We start from the raw sequence: 19,461 nt of genomic DNA on the forward strand, positions 1-19,461 counted from the left end.
GAAAGATAAAGAGAGGAAAGAGTATGGAGAACTACAATAAAAAAATTCTATTTATATAAAAAATTTAAAATTTATTGTTATTTTATAATTTAATTTAAAATTTTAAAATTAATAAAATTATAAATTTTTATTATAATTATATTTAAATTTAAATTTTGATTTTGAGAAAATGTATATTACTCACGTAACAATATGAATTATTTTATTATAATTATATGTTATATAGATAAATACTATTATAAAATTTTTAAAATTTTTAATTATTTTATAATTTAATTTAAAATTTTAATTTAAAATTTTAAAAATCAATATAATTTAATTTAAAACTTTTAAATTTATTCTCTTTCACTATTAAATTTTTAAAATTCTATTATTATATTTTGCTCTCATCTATTTAGTATAAAAAATTATAAAAAATATTTTTTATTTTTTATTTTTTTAATTTATTTTAAGTTTTAATCACATGTAATGTTAATATAATGTCTATTCTTGTGTTTTTAAAGTATTGATTTATATTATTAAATAATAATAAAAACCAATAGCACAATTATAGACATTAATACTATAATTTTTATTTTTTATTATATTGACATTACTTTTTATAATAAATATAGTAAAATATATTATTGATGACTACTCTAAACTGTCCTCGTTTGGTCTCGTTGTGTGCGATGGGCTCCTTAGAAGTCTGTTTAGAAACAACCAAAGTTTTGGCTGGAACTAGTGCTTTGGCAGGAATGGATATGTCCTCGAGGTTGCAGACTGAAAACCCCATGTTGTAGATACCAATGCTAAAGTAGGGGCAGAGGCACTAGAACGGTTCGCAGCTATTGGATCTATCGCCTGAAAGACCTTTCAAGTTACGTCGACCACCATCTTATTGACCTTAAAGGCTGCTAGAGTCACCTTTATACTTTCTCAAGACAGGGTTAAATTTTTTAGAAGTTTAATGGTGTCTATGGATGCGGTAGAATGTGAAAAGAAAAATACCAATCTGATTAAAATCCAAAACGACAATAGGAAAAATGCAGCAAGAAAGGAAATTAGAAAAATCGCAATACTAGCTTCCCGGCAATTTTGAAGGTTGGACATGAACATGCACTCTCAACGTCATACTTTTTCCTTATAGAGATCGGTTGAATAAGACAGATTTGGTCCAATAAGGTCAACTTGGAAAAGTCGTTGCAGCCCTGAGAGACTTCCCCCAAGAGAGATCAACATCCTAGTTGATCCTTTAACTCTCTTTCAGCTCAACTACTACAAAAGTCTCAGCCCAGTCTTTAATCGAGTCATTGTAACCAGTGAAGATAGACAATCCTGCTCAAAGACCAAAATGGTAGAACCCGTGGTTAGACATGACGAGGTGAAAGAAGGTACACAACAATGCAACAGAGGGGGCAAAATCTCAGCATAGACGGACGGACTCAAAGTAGCACATGAATATGATGGAATTAGGAGACAATATACAGGGAATCACTCGAAGTGACGGAAGACTTTAGTGAAGAAATAGGTAAAAGGAAATATCAGTCGAAATCATACTGCTTGACAAAGAAGACCAAGCTACGCTCCTGCAGGAGGTAGATTGGGAAGGACAATCATTTCATTAGGAAGGGGAGCCCTAACCCTTGAATGGTGATATCAACATATTCGCTGGAGAAGTAATTAGAAAGGGAAGAACAATCTTGAGCGTCTATTAAGTCTGCAGGAGGTAGATTGGGAAGGACAATCCTTTCATTAGGAAGGGAAGTCCTAACCCTTAAATGGTGATATCAGCATATTCGCTGGAGAAGTAATTAGAAAGGGAAGAAGGGGTGATGGAAGACAGTAAACCCACGACATTAGGGACTCTAACGGAAGTCATGAGAAGAGTAAGATGTACTTTAAGTTGAGAAAGCAAGAATTATAGAAAAGACGGAGAGTAAAGCAACAGAAGCAGTGCAAAAGGTAGAACCGTGAGTGAAATCAAAAGTACGAACTTGAAATGGGTAAAGGTGAAAAAAGACTTTGATAAAAGCACTCCTAGAGTCACGCAATAATAAATGAAGTTTTGAAATTTACCCCTCATTAATCATGGAATAATTAATAAGCGGGTAAATGGGTATTTGATGACTATTGGTTTTTGGATACCAGATTATGACTGAGCCACTTTGGGAGGCCAGGCCATAACCCCATCAAAGCCCAATACACAGATCTGTTATCCAGTACGCAGTTCAGGTCTCGTTTGGACAGGTCGCACAAGGCAGGGATCATGCTCAAGTGAAAGAGGTCTAGCTTAATTGACTTGATGGATTCGTGGGGCAACAGACTTATAGACATTTAGGATCGTAACAATATGACGCCGGAGATAATCAAATGGCCATCTGATAATGGAAAAGACATCGTATGTCCGTACGTATGGTCCCGCGTGATAATGACAGGATATATAGGTACAGTATAACAGTTATATATCATTAGAGGACAAAAGAGAAAATGATAAAAGAAAAAAAATATGAGCCAAGCGAATCAAACTTACCAAAATACACATTGAGCTTACTCTTTATTGAATCTCATGACATTAATTGTGATGACCCTAATAAGGTATTTAGAAAATAAAAAAACTAATAATTATGAGATCCATTATAATTTTTGTTGATATTAATGGTAAATAAAAAGTTAAAATTATTATTTTTTGCATAAATCAATAAAAATAAGAAAAATAAATTTAAAATTTTTGAATTAAATTATATTAATATTTAAAATTTAAAATTAAATTATAAAATAATTAAAATTTTTAGATTTTTTATCAATAAAAATTATTTATGTGCATATGAATATAATAAAATAATCCAATTTATTTATATGCCCTCCATAATTAAAGTTTTAATCTGAGATATAATTATAATAAAATTTATAATTTTAAATAATTTTATAATTTTGAATAATTTTATAATTTTTATAATTTTAAATTAAATTATAAAATAATAAAAAAAAATAATTTTTTAATATAAATATACTGAACAAATGAGGTGTTTAAGAAAAAAAAAAAAACTAATAAAAGGATAAAGGAGAAGATGAATGACAAATTTTAAAAATTTATCTCACTTCCCCTTATTACACCCCATTTTGAGGTGTAAGAAAAATTGACATTTGAGGATAAGGAGGGGTAAGCCTTACCTCTATTTACTTCATACTCACCTCTTTCTAAACAGGAGTAAAAAAATTTCATGCATCTCCTTCCCCTTTCTTACCCCTTATTCACCTCGCATGAACTCTACACCAGACAATCAATACCCCAAAAGTACGGAGCTTGTCTGCTACTGATTCATTCACATCAAGTCCGCTGAAAAAGGGAAATTATTATTTTGGCTGTAGTACGAAGTGGCTCAATAAATAATAATATAATAAATTACTATATTATAAAATTAACTGTTAAAATTCATATAATTACTAATATATATATATGATTATTATAATTTTTATATTATAAAAAATTATTAATCAATTTTTAATATATATATATATATATGATTATTTTAATTTTTATATTATAAAAAATTATTAATTAATTTATCAATTTTAAAAATATATATTAAGTAATAATTAATCTTTTTTAAATATTAAATATTTTATTGTTTAATTCATATATTTTAGCAATAATTTATTAATTAATTTTTATTTTTTTAAATTAATTTTTTTATATTAAAATATTATAAATTTATTTTATAATTTTTAACCATTAAATTTAATGGAAAGATTAATTAATAAAATTTTTAAAATATAAAAAGTATTTTAATATATTTTTTAAAATTAAAAAATTAATTAATTTTTTTTATAATAAAAGTTAAATAATATTTTTTTTAAATACATAGGATAAACTAGTTTTAGATTAAATTTATTAAATTTTGATTTTTATATAATTATTTATATATTTTATTATCACCAATGACCAATATATCACCTCATCTTGAGGAGATTGTATTTTTAGATCATTTAATAATTTTGTCAATCTGAGAAAATAATAAAATCTGTTAATAATTTAAATGTGTCAGTTAATTATTGGCGAACATTTTAAATATTAATTTCCAAAAAGGCATACCAACCCGGCAACCCCTCCTTTACCTTTCGCCTTCACCGGCCATTTGGAAACGACATCAAGCCACATGCATTTCATAATGACTGCACTATAAATACACTATAAGCACTTTAAACTATTAATTTTCATCTCTCTCTCTCTCTCTCTCTGTCTCTCTGCTATAGTCTACCGATTTTGTCCGCATCCTTATCGCCAGTAAATTTTCTCTCTAGAAAAGGTCAGGCGACATGGCCGACCACTTGGAGACCTGCGTAGACTACGGTTTGAAGCTCTCTAAGAGAATTTACTATGGGAAAGAATTGCCTCCGGCGCCGGAGCCGGGAATGTCGAAGTCATCGGAGAGCTTATTACCGAAGGCGGTGATGGTGTATGCAGTGGTGCCTGAGCCAGATGTAGTCGATAATCCGGACGTGCCGAGCTATCAGCCATATGTGCACGGGAGGTGCGATCCGCCGGCGTTAATACCTTTGCACATGCACGGAGCAGCCATGGAAGTTGACTGTTGTTTAGATCATGCAAGCGTTAGTTTTAGCGGGAAGTGGCGCGTGCATTGCATCAAGACGAGTAGGAAGTGCGATTGCCGGATCGTCATTCCCATGGGAGACCAGGTAGTTGCAATATACACTTTGGAAAAAAAAAAACACCTATATTAGTCCTTTTTATTTTTCTTTAATGTGTATAATCAATTTTTAGATTATTATTACTGGTTGGAAGTGCTACTTATGTAATTGTTTATCTTCTGCATTTTTCTAGCGCAGAAGTACGGAAGGAAGAGCTTCAAACTCTCTTACTTTTTTTGAATAATTAAAACAAAAAAGGTGTTAAGCTTCAGTTTGTGGTTAATTGTAGGACTCGTGGATGGTGCAAACGTAAGATTGGATAACTGATTATTTTTTTGGTAGTAAGTGATAGAGTCGAAACTGAGTGGCAATTGACAATTCAATGCCACAGACATGATTTGAGAGTTGCTGTTAGCTAATCTCTGTTTATGAATTAATTTGGTAGATAATTGGAAAAGACGCGACATCTACCTTATTGTACGCCACAGTTGACGTGTGATGCAGGATTTATTTATTTATTTTGTAACAGATAAATGAAGGATAACTTTTTTATAACAGTATACAGTAAAATATTTGTTACTATTAACGCATATTAGTCAATTGCTGGCTAATCTCTGGGTAAAGGGTCCAGTTAATATATCATATATTATTTAATATTATTTTTTGTCATATACTAATTAGTACTATTTAAAATACACACGTAATATTTAATATATATATTTTATGCTGAGGTAGTAATTCTTTTCCCCTCTGCTAAATTTGTTCTTCCAGCTAGAGGAAGTGCAGGCCTGAAATTACTTTGCAGGTCTTTCTTGTAAATAATATTTGTATAATATAATGGAAACGTGATTATGAAATTCATCGTATCTTTCAGTGTTTTCTGGTTGGCTGGTGCCTGCTTGTAATAAGACCTTTTAGTTACTTAATTTTGCTAATTGTTTTTAGTAACTTCTTCTTTTAAGTTCTCAAGAAAAGCATGATTTGGCTAACAGGGTTCAATTCTAGGTCTTGAGGTTGACATTATTGGGAGATCATATCATAGTCAACTGATCGCAGAAGAAACGGAAGATAAGGAAAAAGTAAATAAAGGAGGAGATGGACGTTATTTGAAAGGCAATATTTATACATTCAAAATCCCACAGGTGATACTTAGCTCATATGACGGTTATTTGTGTTAGTGTCATTTGGTTTCCCTTTTGATATTGTTTTCTCCAATATATTTATGTGTTATTTACCTTTTAGGTTGGTGGAGGGATAATAATTTCAGTTAAAGTGACTTGGTCTCAGAAGTTAGCATATAGTGAGGGTCAATTCTGCCTCAATGTCCCATTTAGTTTTCCAGCATTTGTCAATCCAGTTGACAAGAAAATTTCCAAGAGAGAAAAAATAATGTTAAATGTGAATTCTGGCTTTGGGAAAGAAATTTTATGCAAGAGTACTAGCCATGCTCTAAAGGTATGTCCTCCTCATAGTTATTCAAGCTTTCAATCAGCTTCTGAAATACAAAGAAAATGACACCAGTATTATCGTCTTTCCTAGGAGCTAAGGCGTGAGGTTGGTAAAATGGGTTTCTTATATGAAGGAGAAGTACCAACTTGGTCGAGTACTGACTTTAATTTTTCATATTTGGTAAGTCCCTGAATTAACCGTTGACTATCTTTTAAGAAGACCAATTTTCTCTATAGCTTCTCCATGGTCATAGGGTAATGCACCATGTATAAAGAGATCCATTTAATAGCTACTGTGGTTGGCTGCTGTATATACAGGTCTCGAAGGATTTATTTGGTAGTGTGTTCTTACAGTCTCCACTTCTGCGAGATTTTGACGAAAGACAGATGTTCTGCCTCTATCTTTTCCCTGGAAACGACCAGAGGATGAAGGTTTGTCCAATTTCTCTGCTACTCTATTATTTGTTTCCAAAGTGCATTTTATTAAGGAAATCAAAATCATAATTATTAGAATAATTGAAAAGTGATATATTAATTCTGGAAAGGATGATCTTATTCAAGAAAAGAATATAGTGTAGAAATAGAACCGTATGTGAATGTAATCAATCAAACCAGAACATGAAGTTTTTGGAGCACAAATTAAGTGGAATAGGATAGTCACCAAGAACTTTGGGAGCTACAAAGTGGACAAGGAGATATCTAAAGTTGCAAGTATAAAAAAATAGTAAAAAATAATAATAAAAAAATAGCAGCAACAACAACAACTAGGAGGAAGGTTATTGAGTCAATCGCTTTAAGGCAATCCTAGTTTTGGTTTTGAGTTTGGCTCCCTTGAGCGTTCAGAGACCAAAATATCCTCGCCTTCAAATAAAAGGTTCCTTTTTTTGTTTTCTATGTTGGCTTATGGTTAAATTTATAGAGTCCAGTCTTATCCCTCCCTGCTCCCTTCTCTGAATCTGCAGGCTTTCAAGAAGGATGTGATCTTTATAATTGATATAAGTGGAAGCATGAAAGGGGCTCCCTTTGAGAATGCAAAGAGTGCACTAATATCATCACTTTCTAAACTCAATTCTGAAGATTCTTTCAACATTATTGCTTTCAATGGGGAGACCTATTTATTTTCGTCAATATTAGAGCCGGTAACACAGGGAGCAATATCAAAAGCTTCCCAGTGGCTTAGTGATAATTTAACCACGGGTGGTGGCACAAACATTTTGCTTCCTCTGAAACAGGTGAATATAAAACGTTAAGATGTTTTTAGTCTGAAAATTTTTGTCATGTGTTGGTTTTGGCTTATATATATTTACCATTCTATTTTTTAACGAACTCAACTCATCACCGCAAACAACTAGTTAGTTCTATATTGTTTACTGTGTCATCTATCTCCACAATAAACTATATGTTGTGAAAAAAAAAAAAATAGAAATGGCTACATACGGTGGTTACATCTTCCTGCTTTTGCTTTCAATCACCTTTTCCCCCCTTCCCCGTTTTCTTTTTTGTGTAAAAATTCCATAGTGCCTAATTTTCATGTAATGCTTGATTGATAATTACTATTTTTTCCATTTAAATTTTTTTTACGTTCCGTAAATTTCACTTTGGCTCAGGTAAATGAGATATATTGTTGTTTCTTATATTGTTTTATGCTTTGTTTTAGGCTATGAATCTGTTGGCTGAAACTACTGATTCAATTCCTCTTATTTTCCTCATAACTGATGGGTCTGTTGAGGATGAAAGGGATATTTGCAATTTTGTGAAAGAATCTCTTAGGAATAGAGGGTCAATTTCTCCTCGGTTATGTACATTTGGCATCGGTAAGGATTTCATGCTAATACATCGAAGCATGCTCGTACAATCCATTCTTGGATCACTCAGGGTTCCCTTTCTAGCATTTTTAACAAATTGTTTCATGTGAACCTTTTTCAGGAATATATTGTAACCACTATTTCTTGCAAATGCTAGCACAAATCGGAAGGGGCTATTTTGATAGTGCTTATGATGCAGGTTGTTTTTATGTGTCGACAGAGTTTTAGTGCAATAAGTGTGTTTACTTACCTTCTGAAGTTAAAGCATCATATTCATTTTATTTCCAGATTCAATTGATTTTCAAATGCAGCGATTGTTTACAACTGCATCATCAATTATCCTAACCAATATTACCATAGGTGCTTTGGATCATCTTGATTCACTTGAGGTACACTATTCATTATGCCCATCTTCTCTATGGTCATTCTGCCACTCCACTTTTGATTTCTTGCTGTACCTCAGAACCTGACTTTCTGTCTTTCTCCTGAGTTCCTTGCAGTTGCTACCATTTAGAATACCAGACCTCTCATGTGGAAGCCCATTAGTTGTATCAGGCAGATATACTGGCAACTTTCCGGATTCTGTAAAAATTAATGGCAGTTTGGCAGATATGAGAAATTTCACAATAGAACTAAAAACGCAAAGGGCCAAGGATGTTCAACTTGACAAAGTAATGTTTATTCTGGGCGTTGTCTTATATATGTATTCAACAATCGCCAATTTGTAAGGATAGGTTTATAAAATTTAGTATTACTGTCACTGCAATTTGATGTTAATATTTGGTTTCTTATATCAAACAAAGCAAGAGGCTTTTATGTTTTCTTAAGGAGAAGACCTGTTTTTCAATTCCCAGCTTCTAGCAAGAAGTTACTTTATTTAGGTTTGACCACATTTAAAATTTTTATGTTCCATTTTTTGTTGCACAAATGCCTGAGATTTCCATTCGTTATTTTATGTGCCCACTACTTTATGTTGTGTATAGAGTTCCTTCTTCAAAGTTCACGCTCTTCCACTCAGCGATATTAGATACTTCAGTTGGCACTTGCTTTGTTTGCTTGCAACATGCATGCTTGGTATTGAATGGCTCAAACAGGAATATTGCTGTCTGACATGTTTATTGTTTAGAGCTCTTTAATTGTCTCCAGAATTGAATCTGTTTTGAGTTTTCAAGCATGATATTCTGTCCATCCTTCAGGATGGAGTCATTGCCACTAGCTCAAAACTGTTGCTGTGTTGCTCCGTCTTCATGAATCACGAGAGGAGGATCATCTAATTCACTGTAGATTACTGTAGTTGTTTGGTTGAGATGAGGAAAAAATATGCTAATATGCTGTTCTCTAATTATTCTTTTTCTCTGCACTCTGAAGGTACTTGCTAGAAGACAAATTGATGTTCTCACAACTAATGCATGGATGTCGGGCAGCAAAGACCTTCAGCAGAAGGTTGATTACTGAACTGTCTTGGATTTCAATAAATCCAAGTCAATATAATTTAATTATATCATTTATTACAATATTTAGTTTGAATAGAATGTAGGTTTCTTTAAGCTACAATGAGGGAATGAAAAATATAAGACTTACATTTGTAAGGACTAATAGGCAAGATTGGGATAGAGTTTTGTGTTTGGTACAGAGTTCAGTGGTTAGTTTGACATGATGTTCATGAAGATAATCATTAATAAATAAATAACACACTTTGTTCTGTTTTAGGTTGCAAAAGTGAGCTTACAAACTGGGGTTCTATCTGAATATAACCATATGATTTTGCATCAGACTGATAAAGGGGAGAAAGAACCAGAAACAATGTTGATGCAGGAGGTATGTCTTTGCCTAACTTCTAACTTTACCCAATTAATAGCAAGAACGTCTTTTATTATTATTTTTTCCATCTTAATCCTCGTCATTGTACTCTGCTAAAGCACGACACTGGCAATATGCATGAGAAGTAATAAAATGTGCAACAATTCATGGATGTTGCTTATTTTGTTCTGAAATTACCATCCGTCCATTTCAATTATCATCCTCAATCTCTGCTATATTGGGGAGTACCATTTCAATTATCATCCTCAATCTCTGCTCTACATAATCAGGTATTCAACAAAATTAACTCGCTTAGACAAGTGAATTCAGAAAGGCAGAGTACCATATTTTTGGGGAGTCTAGGTGTTGGCTTTGGCAATTTGAGTGCAACAGCAGCAAACATTCCTCCAGGAACAGAGCAAATAAAGTCACCTGAAGGAGCAGAAATGCTGGTTCAGGCTGCTTCCACTTGTTGCAGTAGGCTGCTTGACCGTTGCTGTTGCGGATGCTTCATCCAAGCTTGTTCACACGTGAATGGACAGTGCTATATTGTCCTCTCGCAACTCTGTGCTGCCCTCGCTTGTTTTGAATGCCTCAACTGTTGCTATGAGCTTTGTGAGTGCATGTAATTGTGACTTTAAAATAGTTTATGAACATATATATGATGTTGCAAGAAGTACAATGTAAAATGTAAATGACCGTCGAACAAATGATAGACGTATGTGGTGGTGTTTGCAGAATTCGTGGTGTTGGTATTTAAGTATTTGAATTCTGCCAATTATTCGAACTCAATATTTCATGACATTATATATTATTTTGATATTATTACATTAAAGTTTAGAAAAAATTATTATGTAATCTTTATATTATGATAAAATTTATTAGTTTATTCATTAATTTAAAAAAATATAATTATAAGTTTTAAAAATTTTATTAGTTAATCTCTCAATTAATTTTAATTATCGAGTGTTTTATTATTTAATTTATATAATTTGAAAAAATTTGTTAATTGGTCCTTTAAATTTGTAAAACGTATATAAATTAATTTTTTTTAGGATATTTTAGGTATTTTTTTAATTTTTAACCATTAAAATTAATAAAATAACTAATTAATTTTAAAATATATTTTTTAAAATAATATGAGGTTGTAATATATTTTTTAAAATAAAAATATCAATTAATAAATTTTTTAATAAAAATTAAATAATAAATTTTTCTAAAATTTATTAGCATTTTTATTTTTTAAAATTTTGTGATTTATATAGCTGATTATTAAATAAGAAATATTGGCATAACCAAACTCTCGTGTTATGTTTGAAAAATGAGAGCTAACCTGTTTAATTTCTAATGATACTCATATTCTATCCATTCAAATTTGTTTGATTGTGTCAAAATTTTATCTCCAAAGTTGACGTAGGAAAAATATTTTAATTAAACCTTTATATATGAAGGAAAAAGTGAATATTAAAATCTTAAAACTACGAGTTTTAGAGCTTTGTTTTTTTTTTTTAAGTATTCCGTTCATATTGGATTTTTCACAGAGATATACCTTACACTCATATTTTTTCAGAAAATTTAATTAATATAATTAAATAATAAATTTTATATTATAATTTTTAATACATCTTCTATTTATATTGCTATATTACTAAATTATTGTTCAAATTAATAAACTTTTGTTTCTCAATGCATATTACATATAAATATATTATGAAGTTAATAAATAAATTATTCTCTCCTCGTAAAAGGATTGTAATTATTTTTACAAGGCTTAATAAAATTTATTTAATATAATTGAATTGGTAAATGTTATATTATCTTTCATAATATATTCTGTACTCTAAACTCCCACGGTCCCACTCCACCCAATGAGAGAATTCAAGCATGAGTTTTGAGAGGGAACGTTGGGAGGCAATTTTAAGAAATTTTAAAGGATTAGTTTTGGGGATAATTATTAAAATATCAGGTTTGCAATCAAATTTTTTGATAATCAAGATTTTTTATATGCATATTGTTAAAGAATTTGTAATTGCTATTAAAAATTTTTAGAATTTATGTACTATTAATCTAATTATTTGGATATGTTAAAAATTCTGATTATTTGCTATTTTATTAATGTAACACTGTTTGATTTTTAGAATTTATGGACTACTAATCTGATTTATGGACTAAAAATTGCTATTAAAATTTTTTATAATTTATGGACTATTAATCTGATTACCTGATTATTAATATGATTATTTACTATTTGGTTGCTCTTAATATGATAATCAAGATTTTTTAGTTGCCTGTTAAAATATGTTAATATTATCATATTCCATGCCGATTAAGAAAAATATATTAAAGTATGTTAATAGTATCAGATTCCATGCCGTTTAAGAAAAATATATGTTAATACTATTATATTCCTAATTCAAGTTTGTTATTTGGGTTATAATATTTAAATTTTTAAATTTTTTGTCATTAAAAAAATCAGATTCGGTCTGGTTTGGATATTATGTGGATAATATTGTGTTGATATTGTTAAACAGATTTGTATACTAAATGAGTTTGGGGCGGGTTTGAGAATTTTACATATAATCGGATTGGGTTTGGATACTCTCAATCTACCCATTTACATCTCTAGATAACACCCTAATCTATTTTCCCGATTGTTTTTCTAGGGTCTCTCTTTTGTACCATTTTCTGCATCATGGCTTCCAACGTCCATCATCCAAAGATTGAAGATAGCTTCCATTACCAAGGGTCTGCTGAGGAAACAAAAATTGCGGGTAGTGAACAGGATGAAGATAAGGACCACAAGAAAGGAATCCAAGATCCGGATAAATACCAAGAGGAGTTGGTAAACAAATACGACAGGCAGTTTAAAGAAAGCGATGTAATTTACTAATTTACTAGTCATTTAATGTATTTATTAGCTTTTTTTTTTATCTTACAACTTTTTGGCAATCCCTGTACAGGGTTTTGAATACGACTATTGGCCGGTGACAATGAATTGGCTTGGTCTTGGTCAACGCGTCCATCTCGAAAAGGATACTGTGTATGCTGAACAGGTCAAAGAGGCCCTTGACTTTGCTATTAGGAAACAGAATGAAAAGGTGACGCTTATACTTTATATTTTATGCTATTGCTTACATATTATATAATTGTACAATTTATTACCGTTGATTAGAAATTACTGTATAAATTAATAGTTAAACTTATTGCTAACTGAGGGTTTAAGAAATCACAATGTCTACACATCTGCATTCCATCTTTATAACTGTTTTTCTGTGCCTCAAAAGACATTTTTTTATTGTATTTTTCTATTTTAAGCTATTCCGTATTAATTACATTTATTTCAATCATACAGGAGGCAAATCTTGAAGTCGATAAAATTCTTATAGCAACCTGTTTTAGACCTTTTCTGTATTAAAATTGCCCTACTCATCGAGTGTAAGTTTGGCATGGGGTTAGAGATATTATAGGATAATAGTTAATTTTATTTAGTTATTATTAAGTTTAAATTAAAATTTACATTAATTTAATATATCACCTTATTTCATTAATCTCATATGTACTTAACAGAAGTGCAAAATTTTTTTATTTATCAAAACATGTGTTACATTTTTATTAATGTTGCGCAAATTTACCGCTGAATTCATAAATTTAAAAGTGAAATTTACGAATCTAAAATTTATATTCATGATTTTAAAAATGTGTATATGATTGAATTGAGAAGAAACAACGACGACGACTCCCACTGAAATACTTGCTGTAATACCGTCTGGACTTCACCATCCATAACAGCTGAGTAGATGTTCAGTGAGTTGTTTGATTAATGTACTCACAAGAATAACAATAATCCAACATCATACTCCGCAAAATCAAGTTGCATAGTAGGTGTCTTAAGTCTATGCTTAATTTACCTAGTCCCCTTGGCTGGATTTCACGTCCTCTCTTTGGGCTTTCCCAGTTATTGTATTTTGGTGCCACTGCCTTGATATAATGAAGTTATGAAGTATATTTGCATACAATTATAAAAATACACCACAAACTTGGCTTGAAAACTCTACCCAAAAGAACCAGGATATCAAATACCATCAAAATTGTCATTACTGTGAATTCATGCCTACCATTTAACATCATAAGTAGTTTTTGGGCACAGCTAAATAAGGAAAACCCACAATTTAGAGATGTTGCAACCTCTGTAATATGCCGGTAGTCACCAGCAGCAGAGGCTAAACCATCCTTTTCCAGCTTGAATAGTTGGATCCCGACTACGATCAGGTTGTGCGCCTAATGGGCCGAGTTAGCCTTCGGAATTGGGACGCCAAGCACATTCTCTACCTGAATTACAATAACACCCCGAAGGGCCTCATACCTGCCTAAGAAGTAAATCCTTGCAGCAAAATGAATATATTCATTGAGAAGCTGATGTGAAGATTCAACTGTCAAGTCTCTATCCTTTGCACTAACAACTCTCAGCTTTCAGTTAATGATAAGATAACCTGCGCTCGACAACAAAGGGGATTGAGCATAAATACATTTAATCAACCAATCAAAGTTGGCACACTATTCACATACCTTGAATCTCCTCTCCAATAAAATGACAGGACACCATAGAGAGGCTTGAAAGTAGGAAACAATAAAGATGATGAAGAATCAATATCATAGTGATAGCGGTTGTCGAAGCCGTCAAAAATAAACCTATTAAACAATCAACAATTAACTTGCAGATAGTGGCAATAGGGTCGAACCACAGGGACTTGACACCAAATATTTTTCTAATAATGACTAGGTAAATAAATAGCAAATAAATAAAAGATGGGGTTTGTTTTGATGAATTAAATATTAAAAAGCAAGAGAAGGCAATAATTCAAATTAATGAGAATTTCAATGGGAGAAGGATTCTAGTTGAAATATGGATCAGTTTGTTTAGAATTGATCATTGATTATTTAAGACTCCTATTTTATTCCAATAAATTAGTTTTGGTTGTGGAAGACGCTTCTCACAACCAAATTCCTCCTTAGTTCTAGTTGGATTAGGAAACGTTCGCTAATCAAACACTAATCAACTAGTTGCCAAGGAACGTCCTTGGGGCATTTAGCATCGAACAACTGTTGACTGCATTAAGACTTAGAGGAACCCAATTCTATCCTTGCCAACCGCGTGGTGAAGTCTAGATTATGCAACTGATTATATTTGTGCTTAAATAATCTAAGCAATTACGGACCTAAATTATTCAAACAAATTATTACTCAAGCAATTTAAAAGCAATGGGCTCTTATTGATTCTAAAAGCAAAGTAATAATTATAGAGAAGATCAAATTGCATAAATATTGAAAGCAAATAAGAGTTTAGCAATGGAGTTTTAAATCTCCCAATTCATCACAAATCTGAAATTTCCAACTTTAACTAGAAAGGAATTGTTTTAGCCACTCATGGTGGACAAAAATACACAAAAGAAGAGAAGAAAAGAAGAAAGTAAGTTCTGCTATATTTCTGCAGAATTCCCGAAGAGGAGAGGATGCTGAGATGATGTCCCTTTGCTGGTTTGGAGGCTGCTCTTTTATAGCTGAAGAATCCCATCCATCTAGGGTTTTGAAATCCCTTTTTGATTTGGTTTTTTATTCCTCTTTTGATGTTGAATTTAATTGCAAATGGAATTCCTTAGGTGAGAAACTCTTTCGTGGCTCTTGGAATTATGTTGGCAGTGATTGAGTTGGATTTGGGATTCTCAAAATTTGAATTTCGATTCCCTGCACTTTTCCCGCCTCTGCTGTCTGTTTCTGCTATCAGTGTGATTGGGGCAGTGATTTGGGCTTTTCCGTGAGTCAGTCCAGTTTTTAGCTTTCTGTCTCTGCGAGTGATTTGGGCGGTGATTTGGGCAGATCGCTTGTCCAAATTACTTCTGCCTGTTGCTTCCAGGTTTCTGCTTCAGCTTGATCTGGGCAGTGATTTGGCCAAATCACTTTGACCCAATCACTTTTCCAGCTTTTTCTTCACTTTTTCTCCAACTTTCTATTTTCTTCTTTTTCTACAAAAACATAACAAAAACATAAATTAAGCTAGAAAAATATGTAATTAATCAGTAATAAATATAATAAAAATGTGGCTAAATTATGCTTGATCACATACGCATAGAGTTTATTACCACAAAGGAACAGTTTAAAAGATGGTCCTATATTAAATTTCTTGAACCAAGGCATCACAGTTCTTTGAAAACAAAATTCCTCATAATACTGGAAAAGTAATGAATAAGAAACTACTGATGAATTATCAAAATCTTCAGGGCAAAAAGAAACACATAACTGAACTCAATTGTAACCAGTCCCAATTGGTTACCACCTAAAAGAAAATGATCTACAGCAGAGTGATAACATTCATTCAGGGCTGAATTGAGAACATCAAGTCTTGATCCTTAAGCTTCATACAATAGGCCAGCAGATAAAGCGCTTAGCTTTCACTTAACAGTTACCTGCATATGGTGACAAAAAGGGTTAAAAAGTAAATTAGCAAAGCCTACTGCAGGTGGTAGGGGGTATAGGATGCCGGTAGAGATCTTGCGTTCAAGCCACGGTTGCTGCAATTGCATAAGAAACTAAATAAAGTTAAATGAAGTTTACATGAATTTCATAGACCCTAGGTTTCAACTAACAACAGCCTGAAATAGTTACGAAATGGATTAAAATGCAATCAAATAAAATTAGTAAAACAGAGTTTGTACTTATTCATGTACTTTGGCCCCTAACCAGAATAAGGGAACTGTAGCATGTTATAGAGAAAAGGAAGAAAAAGTGATTCAGAATCATCAATCAAAGGCAATAAAACAAAGCAGGGTGATTAGTGTTGCACAGGACTGGCAACTTGTCCTACCTTTCAACTCATGAATTGTCCAAAATCACTAATGACAAAACAGATAATTATAATAATCTATAGATCGTTACTTGGAATTACATAAATAAAGCCAGGACCCAATTATCCAAAGAACAACAAAAAGGGCCTTCCTCTACCACTTACTTGATGACCAGCAAAGACAATCTTGAGAGGAAAATAGAGAGGGAGCAATCTATAGGTCACCAAAGAAGTGGCTCGTATCGCGTGCAGTGTAGTAGCTTCTGAACTCCAGGAACTTCAAAAGAGTTCAAAGAGACTAACAAACTCCAAATGTTCATTGTAAGCATTGTTAAGGGATCCATTTAACCAAACGTTATTGGGAAAAAGGAGTATAAGCAATGCTAGCAAGAAGAGTTGCATAATTCTGCCACTTCAAAGATCATATGTCATCCCAAGCACAGTAGAGGATATAGTGTTGGAATTATGGGCAGGTTAGGTTGGAGAAAAAAATAAAATACTGAGGTTAGAGCGTGGGAACGCTCAATTGGTTAACCAGAAGGCCTAGACAGCAAGACTAGAGAAATGAATGAAGTGAATGGCTATACCTGAATCATGATCAGATCATAAAGAATGTTTAAGAACCAGATATAAACACCAGGAAGAGAGCCCTGCATTCTACCTGAATTTTCAAGTTACATGAATAATCTCTATACAGGACCTGAAGTTGAACCTATTCTGTTGCTGTTTGTGCTCCTGTATCACCTCCACGCTTTGGATGAAAAGAACTAGTAAGTTTAATTCCAGGAGAAACTCTACGGATGAGCATCAAAACTTTGGGAGTGAAAAATATTGATACATAGGCTTCCACAACCACAATCCACGCCAACCACATAAAATGGATCAATGTCAGACAAATCGGCAGCAAGCAAGAAAATTGAGTGTTCACATATAAAACCCAAGATCCTTTACATGAAACAATTTTTGGGTTGAGTGTTGGTTGATCAACCAAGCAATTACTATACTACATCACAGACATAGTGGCTTGTATCAAGTGTAATGTAGGAGCTTCCGAACTCCAGGAACCTCAATAAGAGTTCAAAGAGACTAACAAACTCCAAATGTTCTATGTAAGCATTGTTGAAGGATCCACTTAGCCCAATGTTGTTGGCAAAGGGAGAAATATAATCAATGCTAGCAAGAACAGTTGCATAATTCCATGACTCCAGAGATCTTATCATAAACACACGATCTGGTGCAAGTGACCAGGTTAGGATTGGAAGGAAAACAAATTACTGAAAGTGGGAACTCTCAATTTGTCAACCAGAAGGAGTAAACAGAAAGACCAGGGGAATACAGTAAATTAACGACTAGAATGAATTTGTATGAACTGATAATAAGGGTTGTTTGATAACATTACATACCATAATCAAACACCAAGAAGAGAGCACCAGATTCTAATCTGAATTTTCTGGTAATATGAGATAAAAGACCTGAAACTAATAGATTCTATTGCTGTTTGCTGCTCCTGCATCATTTCAACAGCAAATCATGGACAGAACCTAGTAAGACTATATCCAGGAGAAATTTTACAGATACGCATCAAACATGAGAATGAAAAATATTGTTTGCTAAGCTTCAACACCTACAATGTCTGAGACATAAACAGGGCAACAAGCAACTAAAACCAAATTTTCAGATAAAACACAAAATTCTTAACATTTTCATTATTTCATGCAACAATTTTTGTCTTAAACCTCTTCAAAATAACTTTGTGGTGCAGATGTTGGAGGTGGTAAACTCCAAGTGCCTAAAGAAACAGTTCAAACTTCAGAGAGCCTTGCAGACTTTCAAACTCAATCTAAACATCATTGAGGATTCTCTTGGCTAGGTAATTATATTTGTATGTGGGATTCAAGGGAAGAAGTGGACAGAATAAGCAAGACTAGCCTTCTAAGCCAAAGAAAGAAAGATTAAACTAAAAACTGTATTATGTAAAAGGAAAGGCATTAAGGATTAAACTAATTTGAGATTCCCACCCACCTTAGATCATATATATATATAAGGGATCTAACAAAAATTTCATATACATAAAACCAAATAAGCAATACAGCCCACAATTTTCTAGCAAGCATAAAAGGCATATACATAAAAACAAAAAAGCACCTGATCTGCTAATAATTTCATATAAACACAAACATACATGTATTGATAGAATTGTATTGTTGCTGGAAAAAAAACAAAAAAGAAATACAGTTTTTTTGGTATTTGAGCTCAACTGAATCTGAATCGACTTAAGTTGTTTAGACGTCTGTGTAAGCATGATTCTTAAGATTTGACTTTTTGAAACAACAGTTTCAGATTTTGCTGAAATTAATGTGTATGATTCCTAAAAAAAAATTACCCACCTATCAGACGATGAAAATCATTCATTCCTCACCTCGCCCTAAGTTAGGGGATGACAGCTTTATTTGAATACGGCTTTCAGCAGACAAAATACGTCCTTTGTCTGCTCAAATCCGGGTTGATATTAATGGCCGAAAAACTTTTCATATCCTACAGAAACTTCGGCGATTGACTGACTAGCTACTCTTGAGCTACTGAAGATACAATAGCAAAAGATCTTTTTGTTAAATATTAATTTAAAATCTGAATAAAATGATGTAGAAACTTGAAAGTATAATTAAATTTTTTTTTTGTGGAGTATTAACGATGACATCTCTTTTAAATTATTTGAAGTTTTCGTGGTTGTATTCCAATTTTTTATTAGGATTGATAGGACTTCCTATAAACTTTCTATTCATTGTGATGAGTTTTATAAACATATGCCTTAACTGTTGAATTGCGTAAATTTTGAAAAAAAAAAAAAAAAAAGAGATGCCAATGGACTGAGGGCGAGAGAGGTGTTTGAGGAAAAAGAGTGGTGGATAGAAGAATAATTATGAAATTATAAAATTTT

General features: G+C 32.3%; 1 protein-coding gene and 2 long non-coding RNA genes across 3 annotated transcripts; 2 read left to right on the plus strand and 1 right to left on the minus strand.

Annotated features, from left to right (window-relative positions):
* Positions 1–4,179: 4,179 nt before the first annotated feature.
* Positions 4,180–10,425, plus strand: LOC110613406. Its single transcript, XM_021754501.2, has 13 exons — positions 4,180–4,680; positions 5,625–5,774; positions 5,875–6,087; positions 6,172–6,261; positions 6,399–6,512; positions 7,043–7,312; positions 7,738–7,894; positions 8,007–8,084; positions 8,174–8,274; positions 8,386–8,556; positions 9,254–9,328; positions 9,596–9,703; positions 9,976–10,425. The coding sequence occupies exons 1-13, from the start codon at positions 4,300–4,302 to the stop codon at positions 10,312–10,314; spliced, it is 2,247 nt and encodes a 748-aa protein (XP_021610193.1). The 5' UTR covers positions 4,180–4,299; the 3' UTR covers positions 10,315–10,425.
* Positions 10,426–12,466: 2,041 nt separating this feature from the next.
* Positions 12,467–13,076, plus strand: LOC110612697. Its single transcript, XR_006350385.1, has 3 exons — positions 12,467–12,563; positions 12,646–12,783; positions 13,038–13,076. It is a non-coding gene; the product is annotated as an uncharacterized LOC110612697 (long non-coding RNA).
* A 2,940-nt stretch (positions 13,077–16,016) lies between these two features.
* Positions 16,017–19,229, minus strand: LOC122723433. Its single transcript, XR_006350384.1, has 2 exons — positions 17,927–19,229; positions 16,017–17,735 (listed from the first exon to the last, which is right to left on the minus strand). It is a non-coding gene; the product is annotated as an uncharacterized LOC122723433 (long non-coding RNA).
* Positions 19,230–19,461: the final 232 nt, after the last annotated feature.

Source organism: Manihot esculenta, chromosome 4 (assembly GCF_001659605.2).
Source record: "Manihot esculenta cultivar AM560-2 chromosome 4, M.esculenta_v8, whole genome shotgun sequence".
NCBI classification, from domain to species: Eukaryota; Viridiplantae; Streptophyta; class Magnoliopsida; order Malpighiales; family Euphorbiaceae; genus Manihot; species Manihot esculenta.

Excerpts from the sequence above, each read along its gene's own strand:
- LOC110613406 (XM_021754501.2), top strand. The coding sequence starts at position 4,300 with ATGGCCGACCACTTGGAGACCTGCGTAGACTACGGTTTGAAGCTCTCT. Across the intron at positions 5,775-5,874 it reads ATACATTCAAAATCCCACAG|GTTGGTGGAGGGATAATAAT; the intron begins GTGATACTTAGC and ends TTTACCTTTTAG. Across the intron at positions 8,085-8,173 it reads TGATAGTGCTTATGATGCAG|ATTCAATTGATTTTCAAATG; the intron begins GTTGTTTTTATG and ends TTTTATTTCCAG.